Genomic DNA, 11,839 nt, shown 5'->3' on the forward strand with positions numbered 1-11,839 from the left:
TTTCAGGGTCTTTATGGAAGTGACTGCTATGTATCAGTGAGTGGTTTATTCAGACTTACAGGGTCAAGAATTGTTTTCTCTACAAGTACCAGCCAGCTCTTTAAAAATATAACTTTCTTTCACCCTGATAGAGGTGTGCTTCAGGAAGGATCATAATACTAATAACTTACTCTTGTCATGAACCTTTCATCCTTGGAGCTCAGTGCTTTTATTGATTGTTCCCAAACCCTTCTCCACTGGCTTTGCAGGTTCTTGGCTCTCGTCCAGCCATTTCAACTGACAAGCTGGAGAACCGGGTACAAGACAACCTGCATCAATCTGGGCCTCTGGGCAGCTTCCTTCATTCTGGTGTTGCCTGTCTGGGTCTACTCGAAGGTCATCAAATTTAAAGACAGCGCTGAGAGTTGTGCTTTTGATTTAACATCCCCTCATGATGTACTCTGGTAGGTTGTTAAAACTTAAGAAAAATAGAGTTGAATTAAGTTGTGAAGTGCTTCATCCTCCTTGTGAACATGTGAGCAGCCACACGGAGTGTCCTTAGGGAGCCTCTCCAGGCCCGTCTCTCCACTTAAGTTCTCTGCTTCCCACCATCAAGTCGATAGTTTGATTTTTAAGGATAGGGTAACCTTTAGAAAAAAATTTTGCACTTAATCATGTAACCTCAATGGGTGCAACTATATTTAAATATGCATCTTAAAGATCCATGGAGGCCAGTTTCAGTGGGAACATAGCAATCAAGGGACAGGTGGACATCACAAAATGGTCTAGAGTTCTGAGACTCAATCCTTGTCAACATGCAGCTGGAGTTTGGCTGGGTCCCTGGAAAAGATCTATCTGAGTCCTAATTCTCAGCACTTGTGGATATGATCTTACATAGAAATGGGGTCTTTGCAGATATGATCAATTTGAGATGACATCTTACTGGATTAGGGTGGGCTCTAAATACAACGACTGAGGCCTGATAAGGAGAGGATGATTTACAGAGACACAGAGAGCATGCAGGTGAAGACAGAGGCAGGGATTGGAGTGATGTCTGTAAGCCAGGGTCTGTAATCCAGGAACACCAGGCATGACCATAAAACTCCAGGGAGGCTGGGAGATCACATGCTCAACACCTCAAAAAGGAACAACTCTGCAAACACCTTGCTTTAAGACTTCCAGCTTCTAGAACTGAGAGACAGATTTCTGTCCTTTTAAGCCATCCGGTGTGTGGTAATTTGTTACAGGAAGTTCTAGGAAACCAATACAGCAACCAACACAGGCACTTCTTATGTTTTCATTTTTTATTGATTCATGTATTTATTTTTGGCTGTGCTCGGTCTTCATTGCTGCACACGGGCTTTCTTCAGTTGCAGAGTGGGGCTACTCTCCAGGTGCAGTGCACAGGCACCGCATGTTCTCATGGCAGTGGCTTCTCACTGAGGAGCATGGGCTCTAGACGCACAAGGGCTCAGTAGTTGAGGCTAGAGGGCTTAGTTGCTTCAAAGTATGTGGAATTTCCCTGGACCAGGGATCGAACCCAGGTCAAAATTTTTCTAGTTGAAACTTTCAACAGAGCATTTGTAATCCCTAATTAAATGTTTCGATCTCCTGCTAAGGGCCAGGTATTGTGCTGGTGCTTAGTGTATGTAAACATTATGGCAAGTCGGTCTGGCAGATTCCTTTTTCCCATACCACCACTTGTCAAATAGAGAAGTCATTTCTGCATCACATAGACACAGCCCAAGAGGGATGGAGCCAGAGGCCTGACAAGGCCAAGAATCCAGCAGCAAGAAATTTCCAGAGGAATGCAACAGTAAAATTAATACCATGATTATTTATTTGCTATTTCTCACACCAGCACTGGCTCCACTCACAGACAGAAACCATCAGCCCATCTCAAGGTAAAGTGATGTTTAATCATGGTGGGCTGATAGATTAACCTGGGCCCCACCTGTCTAAAAGGAGGGCAGGACCTGAAGCTCACCATACAATTACAAGACTTCGGCCTGTGTCAAATAAACAAAGACTAACTATTTTGCACCTACAGCTGTTTCTGCTTCTTAATGTTGGTTATGGTAAGGGACATCCTGAGGTTTCAGATTCTATTGTTTCTCTCAGAATTAAGTCCTCAAGATGAACAAAAGGCTGGGACTAGTGTGCTATGTTCAGAAAATCTGTGGTCCCAGAGCTCTTTCTCTGCCACCCTGTCCACACCCACCCAATCCGGGTTGCCTTCTTCCAGAGCCTTCCTGGTAGCTCAGCTGGTAAAGAATCCGCCTGCAATGCAGGAGGATTCAATTCCTGGGTCGGGAAGATCCCCTGGAGAAGGAATAGGTTATCCACTCCCAGTGTTCTTGGGCTTCCCTGGTGGCTCAGACGGTAAAGAATCTGCCTGTAATGTGGGAGACCTGAGTTTGATCCCTGGGTTGGGAAGATCCCCTGGAGGAGGGCATGGCAACCCACTCCAGTATTCTTGCCTGGAGTATGGACAGAGGAGCCTGGAGGGCTACAATCCATGGGGTCACAAAGAGCTGGACATGAATGAGCAACCAAGCACAGCATACAGCACAGGACACCAGAGTTCTGCCAGGAAGGACACCTGGTGTCTCTGCAGAAACGGAGTGGCGCACGCGAGAGCTCTCCCTGGTGGAGCATAGGGAAATAATAGCTGATTTGACAACAGGTCCTCCTGGGGCTTCCCTGGTGGCTCAGAAGATAAAGAATCTGCAGGAGACCTGGGTTCAATCCTTGGGTACAGAAGATTCCCCTGGAGAAGGGAATGGTACCCCACTCCAGTAATCTTGACTGGAGAATCCCGTAGACAGAGGAGCCTGGCAGGCTACAGTGCATGCTGTCACGAGAGTAAGAAAGACTGAGCAAGTAAGCATGAACACCCACCTCCTGAGTGCCCATTGAGAGGCCATCTGGAGCCTCAGTTACCACTGGGTTCAAATCTCACCTCTGCCACTTACTGTGTGAGTAACCTTAGGCAAGCCACCTAATTTACTCAGCTAGTAACCTGTGTCTTAGTTTCCTCTTCTGCAACATGAAGATGTTACTGGCATTGTATTCATGGGGATGCACAGATTCAGCGGGTTAAAATAAGTAAAGCACCCAGCACAGCGCCTGCTACAGAACAAATGCCACTTATGGCCTCTTGTTGCTAATAACACTAAATATAATAACAATAATAAGCACGCTCACTTGTTCTGTACTCAGTAGCGTTGGCTGCTAAGAAGGGCTGGCGAGGGAAGAGTCGTTGTCTGTGAATAACGAAAAGCATGACTTCACACCTCTGGATGTGAAAGGACTCAGGGATCCTTAACGTTTGCTCCAAGCACTGTTATTCTGGGCCCTGAAAAATCAGAGAATCATAAACCGTGAAAGTCAGTTCTAGCATTGTGAATGTAACAGTCATGTCCTCTCTCTCATTTTATAGGTATACTCTGTATTTGATGATAACAAGTTCCTTTTTCCCTTCGCCCTTGATTTTGATGTGCTATATTTTAATTTTATGCTATACTTGGGACATATATCAACAGAATAAGGATGCCAGATGGTAAGTGTACATCTTATTTGTTAAAAGAACAATTCAGAAATCTAAGATATCTACAAAAGGAACTTAAGCAACAGTCACTTGAAACATGCCAAGCTCAGACATATGGGCATTAATGTCTATATAAGGCATTTTCAGAAAATAAGCCATGTTCTGAAGCAGAAAATAAGTCATATTCTGAAGACTTATTTTCAGTCATGAAAATAAGTCATGTTCTGAGATTTGAGGATCTCTCAATGATAAATATTGAAATTAATGATGTAATGGTTTCATAAAAATGTATGTTTGTCATCACCACTGTTATTTAAATGTTTTATTTGTACATTTTACAGAGTTGTGTACATATGTAAAGATCCTAGATACTGTGTATAATTTATAGCCTTTTCATTTTTGTGACGTTTTTAGTGTAGAGAAGCAGGATTTCATTAATATTTGAATACTTAGAATAAAGTCAACTAGGACTAAATAAAGCCAAAAACTTACCTAAAGACAATTACTTAGGAAGGATCTTTAAATATTTGTTGTTGTTTGTCATTTAGCAACTAAGTTGTGTCTGGCTCTTTTGTGACCCCATGGACTATAGCCCAACAGGCTCCTTCTGTCCATGAAATTTTCCAGGCAAGAATACTGGAGTAGGTTGTCATTTCCTTCTCCAGGAGATCATCCCAACCCAGGAATCAAACCCACATCTCCTGAATTGGCAGGTGGATTCTTTACCACTAAGCCACTAGGGAAGTCCATCTCTAAAGCTACATGAATAAATCTAAATTATTTTCCACTGAAATTGTATATATCAAGTTGTTCAAATGAGTCAGTGATTATATGTTAGGTTAAAGATCATTATTAAAATTTGTCTTTAGTATATATCATTGTATTTCTTTTGAAAAGACAAGTTGCTGGGTTTCCCCATACATGATACATAACATGGTAAAGATTTTAAAAAAAAAAAAAAGAATATGTGAAAAGAAAAAAAAAAAAGAATATGTGAACAATTTTACCACCATTAGTCAAAATTTGTGGCAGAACCTGGTACCAGAGGTTTAGGTGGTCTATTGGCCCATGACATTTTTATTGACTTCTTTAAATTCTTTGGATATATTATATTATTTTAAAAGCAGACTATTTAGAATGGGAACAGGAAGCAGCCACAGTTACAGGGGAAAAAAATAGTTTCTAAATGTATCATGGGGAGCGGAGTTGGTGAAAAGGTTGAAATGGAAGCATATGGAATATTATGACATTGACAGCTGGAGAGGATACTCAAGCTCTTTTAAAACAGTTCTCCAAATCAGATCACTTTGCTCCTAACACTTTTCTCAGAAATGTTAAGAGCATCTTATGAAACAAAGTTCATACTGCCCAGTTATCCTTCAGATGCAATAAGTTAGAGGAATAATGGTGCCTACTCTGATGAGCTGCAGAAGAATCACTATCTTAGAATGACTTTTAGCTACCATACTTTTACTTTATAATATTCTCCAGGCTTATTCATCTGTTTCAGTCATGTCCCAGAGAAATCTCTATGAAATGTCTAAATATGACAGAACAGGACAAAATTTGGAAATTTTAAGTATTTTTAAATTTTAGAATAAAGTTAAATTTACAGAAAAGTTGCAAAAATAGTACAGAGAGTTTCCATATATTCCTCACCCAGTTTCCCCTTTAACATCTTGCCATGATTCATTTGTCAAAACAAAGGAAATGGCATTGGTATGTTGCTGATGCTGCTAAGTCACTTCAGTCGTGTCCGACTCTGTGCGACCCCATAGACAGCAGCCCACCAGGCTCCCCCGTCCCTGGGATTCTCCAGGCAAGAATACTGGAGTGGGTTGCCATTTCCTTCTCCAATGCATGAAAGTGAAAAGTGAAAGTGAAGTCGCTCAGTCATGCCCAACTCTTAGTGACCTCATGGACTGCAGCCTACCAGGCTCCTCTGTCCATGGGATTTTCCAGGCAAGAGTACTAGAGTGGGTTGCCATTTCCTTCTCCCACTGGTATGTTACTATTAACTAAACTCTACTCTGTATTGAACTGCACCAGTTTTACCATTAAAGTCCTCTTTCTGCTCCAAGACTCAATCCAGGAGATCACACTGCATTCCTTGTTGTCTCCTCTGGTCTTTCCTTGTTTTTCATAACCTTGATAATATTAAGTAAGCACTTGAGTAGGTATCCTGTAGAATGTCCCCCAATCTGGGTTTGACTGATAGTGTATCACGATTAGACTTTGGTTAGGTATTTTAGGAGAAGTCTCATCACAACATGTTGGGGGGTATGTGATAACTACACGACAGCTCTGTTGATGTTAATCTTGATCACCTGGTTAAGGTAGTATTTGCCAGGCTTCTCTGATACAAAATTAGTATTTATCTCTTCCTCTATTCTATTATTTGAAAATGAGTCATTAAGTATAGTCTACCTTCAAAGGGAAAAGAAGGAGGGTGAGAATTAACATTGAACTCCTGGAAAGGGGAGTATCTATATATATTATTTGGAATTTTTCTGTAAAGAAGATTTGTCTCTTCTCCCGCATATTATTCAATTATTTATATGAACGTAGATTCATACATCTTTATTTGATATTTTGGATTATAATTAAGTCCTATGTTATTTATTTTGTTTCTCAAAATTCTCCAGCTTTGGAAAATCAGGGAAATTTTTAGTGGGATGAAAAAGGGTATTTTTACAGCACTCTGAATAAGTAGGAAGAAAAATGAGCTTTACATTTCACTGCAGAGATATTATGGACTGGCCAAAGAGTTCTGGGAAACCATTGCCCATAATTTCTATGGTTATGTTCTGTCTTTCCAAACTTTTCCTCTACAGCTACAATCCCAGTGTTCCAAGGCAGAGAGTGATGAAGCTGACCATGATGGTGCTGGCGCTGGTGCCGATCTTTATCCTGAGTGCTGCCCCCTATCACGTGATGCAACTGGTGAACTTAACAGGTGGAGCAGCCCTCACTGGCTTTCTGTCTGAGATATTACCTCTCCATTTGTCTCAGCTATGCCAGCAGTAGCATCAACCCTTTTCTCTACATCCTGCTGAGTGGAAATTTCCGGAAACGCCTGTCTCAAGTGCAAAGGAGAGTGACTGAGAAGGAAATCAACAATATGGAAAACGTCTTGAAACAGAGCTTTGAGGAGAGGACATGGATCATAAAAGTCTAGACAGTACCATTTTTTTAGATTCTGTATATATGTGTTAATATACAAAACTTGTTTTTATCTTTCTTACTTCACTCTGTATAACAGACTCCAGCTTCATCCACCTCACTAGAACTGACTCAAATGCATCATTTTTATGACTGAGTAATATTCCATTGTATCTGTGTACCACAACTTCTTTATCCATTCATCTGCTGATGAACATCTCGCTTGCTTCTATGTCCTCAGATCAGATCAGATAAGTCTCTCAGTCACGTCCGACTCTTTGTGACGCCATGAATCGCAGCACGCCAGGCCTCCCTGTCCATCACCAACTTCTGGAGTTCACTCAGACTCAAGACCATCAAGTCAGTGATGCCATCCAGCCATCTCATCCTCTGTCGTCCCCTTCTCCTCCTTCCCCCAATCCCTCCCAGCATCAGAGTCTTTTCCAATGAGTCAACTCTTCGCATGAGGTGGCCAAAGTACTGGAGTTTCAGCTTTAGTATCATTACTTCCAAAGAAATCCCAGGGCTGATCTCCTTTAGAATGGACTGGTTGGATCTCCTTGCAGTCCAAGGGACTCTCAAGAGTCTTCTCCAACACCACAGTTCAAAAGCATCAATTCTTCGGCGCTCAGCCTTCTTCACAGTCCAACTCTCACATCCATACATGACCACAGGAAAAACCATAGCCTTGACTAGACAAACCTTTATGAACACTGGCATACATGTGTCTTTTTCAGTTATGGTTTTCTTAGGGTATATGCCCAGTAGTGAGATTGCTGGGTCATATGGTAGTTTTATTCCTAGTTTTTTTTAAGGTACTGTTGAACCTATTTGCACAGCAGGAGTAGAGACACAGATGTAAAGAACAGACTTTGGATACAGCCAGGGGAGAGGGTAGGACGAATTGAGAGAGTAGCACTGACATATGTATACTACTGTGTGTAAAATAGATAGCTAGTGGAAAGCTGCTGTATGGGCATGGAGAAGGCAATGGCACCCCACTCCAGTACTCTTGCCTGGAAAATCCCATGGGCAGAGGACCCTGGTGGGCTGCAATCTGTGGGGTTGCAAAGAGTTGGACATGACTGAGTGACTTCACTTTCACTTTTCACTTTCATGCATTGGAGAAGGAAATGGCAACCCACTCCAGCGTTCTTGCCTGGAGAATCCCAGGGACAGGGGAGCCTGGTGGGCTGCCGTCTATGGGGTCGCTCAGAGTCAGACACGACTGAAGTGACTTAGCAGCAGCAGCTGTATGGGCACAGGGAGCTCAACCTGGTGCTCTGTGACAACCTAGAGGGATGGGATGGGGATGCGGGTGGAAGGAGAGGTTCAGGAGGGAAGGGACATATGTGTACTTGTGGCTGATTCATGTTGTTGTATGGCAGAAGCCAACACAATATTGTAAAGCAATTATTCTCCAATTAAAATTTTTTTTAAATAGAAAAAAAAAGTCTAGACAAGCTTGCCTATGTTATTGGTATTATTAGAAACAGCAGGTTAAACAGTGTGCTTGTGGTCCATGATTCTTGTGTCCCTGCAACTTAGAAACAGTGCTGTAACCACTCAAATGCAGTGAGTTTAATATACTAACCTTAGTGACACATAAAATAATTGTCTGTGTAGACATTAGGAAGTGTGATAGTCAAAGAGACCAGAGTTCCATGCCTGTTGATGTTATTTCCAGTATCTTATAAACTTGTCACTGATGGATATGGCCATCCCTGATCATCAGGTGAAAACTCACCAAGGAAATTGACCGTGCCATGTACACTATGGCCTCACTGTAACAGTGCCCTTGAGCTTCCTAAGAGGGGAGCACCTTGCAATGAGACCTGAAATTTGGCCATTTTTTAAATCTATAAAAATGCCAATTTCATGTGGTCTAATCTAATGCCTTCAGTAATTAGCCCTATCTGTTAGCATGACCATAAGCATGTAATGAACACATATAACAAGTAATATTACATCTGTGCTAAGTCACTTCAATTGTATCCAACTCTTTGTGACCCTGTGAACTATAGCCTGCCAAGCTCCTCTGTCCATGGGATCCTCCAGGCAAGAATACTGGGGCAGGTTGCAGCCCCTTCCTCTAGGGAATCTTCCCAACCCAGAGATCAAACCCACATCTCTTGTATCTTCTGCATCGACAGGAAGGGTCTTTACCACTAGTGCCACCTGGGAAACCCTAACGTGTAAGATTACATATGACACACCCGGGAGGTTAAGTATCACCTCAGTTTACTCAGACTCAGAAAGGTTAAGCAGTGGCTGTAACACTGCACAGCACATGAGAGCTAGACTGACATCCAGGTCTACCTGTTTCTTCTTACTGCACCCCTTGGCAACCTGTACCCAGCATCGTGAAGAGAGCCAATAATTGGGTTTTATTGTTGTTGGGTTTTTTGCTTTCTCCTACACCCCTACAGGAAAAGAACTAAGTCTGAAAGAAATGAGTTCATATTCTTAAAGAAATAAGTTTATGCATATTATTTTGCATTTAGCTTTGTTCTCTTATCTACAAGTGATAGAAACCAGCATCTGCATTATATTTGGGCTTCCCTAGTGTTTCAGACGGAGAAGGCAATGGAACCCCACTCCAGTACTCTTGCCTGGAAAATCCCATGGACAGAGGAGCCTGGTAGGCTGCAGTCCATGGGGTCGCGAAGAGTCAGGCACGACTGAGGACTTCACTTTCACTTTTCACTTGCATGCATTGGAGAAGGAAATGGCAACCCACTCCAGTATTCTTGCTTGGAGAATCCTGGGGATGGAGGAGCCTAGTGGGCTGCCGTCTATGGGGTCGCACAGAGTCGGACATGACTGAAGTGACTTAGCAGCAGCAGCAGCAGCAGCAGCAGCAGTGGCTCAGACAGTAAAGAATCTTCCTGCAATGCAGGAGACCCCAGTTTAATTCCTAGGTCAGGAAAATCCCCTGGAGAAAGGAACGGCAGCCCACTCCAGTATTTTTGCCTGGAAAATTCCATGGAGACAGGAGCCTGGCAGGCTACAGTCCATGGGATTGCAAAGAGTCGGTCACAACTGAGTGACTTTCACTTTCACTTTCACTTTTCAGGATATTAAGCCCACTCAGGCACATTCTCTTTAGGTTAGAGTGTATATTTGGTCAAGACTACAGAAAGTAATGAGCTTTTAATCTCATAGATGTTCATTATGTCTGTATTTTCCTTTTCTGATTTGTATAAAATATGCCCTTTGATATAGTAAGAAAAAATGCTTTTAAAGCCAACACTCTCAACAAAGGTAAATATTTTATTTTATTTGAACTGAATCTGTATTCAGATTTGGACTGAATCTGTAAGCCCACCTCCTTTGTCTAAATACTTAAAACTGCTTGCTCCATGGCCATTTAAAACTGATGCTGATTTTTAATAATAATCAGACCTTTATATAAAAGAGTCATGGAAACCAGATTTTTAATAACCTATCTCCACTTTTATATCTCACTTATCAAGACAGATGACTTTGTACTTGGTTCTATATCTCTTAGAGACCATTTTGGAACAAGATAATATCCAAATGCATAGCTGGATGAAAGGTTGTATAAACAGCATGAGAACTACAAATGAGACAGGTCATATTTGAGATATTTCAGTTCTGTAACTGAGATCCAGAGAGCCACACACAGAGGCTGGGTGTCCTTTTATAGTTCCCATCAAAAGCTGTGCTGTGGCTACAATTCCTGGAACCTTCATTCTCGATTCTCTAAGCAATCAGGGTTCAGTGAATAAAACGGACATGTGAAGACCCAACACAATGGGTCTTATAAATAAACAGGGTCTGTCACCATAAACAGAAGTTATTATTTGATAATTGAAAAGCAATGGAAGAGTTTACCTCCATTGTCTTTTTAATATGGAAAATATATGATTCTAACACTGTAAATGGCTTTAAACCAACAGACATTTTTCTAATAACATTTCCAATATGCCTCACATAAGTCCAGTATATAAAGTGGTCAGTGAATTATTTTAATTTAATATATTAAGAGTTATATTAAAAAGTTAGCACTTAATCAAAGTATAAAAGAGAAAGCGTGAAAATTAAATTTATTTTTCTGCCTTTATATAGTTTTTCTATGCATAAACATACACATGCAGATTGGCAGAGTTGGTCTGACAGAGATTTTTTTGTGTATTTTGTATTTGTGTTCATGATATGTATACATGTTTACTTGTAAGAGAAATCAATGATCGGTTTCATTTATCTAATTAATATTTAGGTATTTGTCATTATGTAAACTCATAACTGTGTCCCTCCTCCATACTTATTCAATTTTAGGTGACTCATTTAAATTTTGATTAATACAAATCAATGAATAAAAATTGCTTACATATTAATTTATTTGTAGTTTGTCACTTCTATTCTTAATATTTTCTTATGTAAAAATATTTCTTATTTCCTTAACATAGTTTCTCCTGAACAATGACAAATTACTAAAGATTTAATAATTAGTAAAATATGTTATCAGTTCAGCTCAGTTTAGTCGCTCAGTCATGTCCAACTCTTTGGGACCCCATGAATTGCAGCACGCCAGGCCTCCCTGTCCATCACCAACTCCCAGAGTTCACTCAAACTCATGTCCATCAAGTCGGTGATGCCATCATCCAACCATCTCATCTTCTGTCGACCCCTTTTCCTCCTGCCCCCAATCCCTCCCTGCATCAGGGTTTTTTCCAATGAGTCAACTCTTCGTATCAGATGGCCAAAGTATTGGAGTTTCAGCTTTAGCATCAGTCCTTCCAATGAACACCCAGGACTGATCTCCTTTAGGATGGACTGGTTGGACCTCCTCACAGTCCAAGGGACTCTCAAGAGTCTTCTCCAACACCACACTTCAAAAGCATCAATTCTTCAGCACTCAGCTTTCTTCACAGGCCAACTTTCATATCTATACATGACCACTGGAAAAACCATAGCCTTCACTAGATGGACCTTTGTTGGCAAAGTAATGTCTCTGCTTTTCAATATGCTATCTAGGTTGGTCATAACTTTTCTTCCAAGAAGTAAGCATCTTTTAATTTCATGGCTGCAATCACCATCTGCAGTGATTTTGGAGGCCAAAAAAATAAAGTCTAACACAGTTTCCACTGTTTCGCCATCTATTTCCCATGAAGTGATGGGACC

At 41.2% G+C, this 11,839-nt stretch overlaps 1 protein-coding gene across 1 annotated transcript in view; it reads left to right on the forward strand.

Moving 5' to 3' along the window:
• The window catches only part of MCHR2 (melanin concentrating hormone receptor 2), a 38,615-nt gene extending 31,908 nt beyond the window's left edge, over positions 1–6,707 (forward strand). The window contains 4 exon segments of the mRNA XM_019966911.2: positions 249–443; positions 3,422–3,541; positions 6,364–6,481; positions 6,483–6,707. Coding sequence (XP_019822470.2) covers positions 249–443; positions 3,422–3,541; positions 6,364–6,481; positions 6,483–6,707 — 658 coding nt within the window.
• Positions 6,708–11,839: the final 5,132 nt, after the last annotated feature.

This window comes from Bos indicus, chromosome 9 (genome assembly GCF_029378745.1).
Source record: "Bos indicus isolate NIAB-ARS_2022 breed Sahiwal x Tharparkar chromosome 9, NIAB-ARS_B.indTharparkar_mat_pri_1.0, whole genome shotgun sequence".
NCBI lineage: Eukaryota > Metazoa > Chordata > Mammalia > Artiodactyla > Bovidae > Bos > Bos indicus.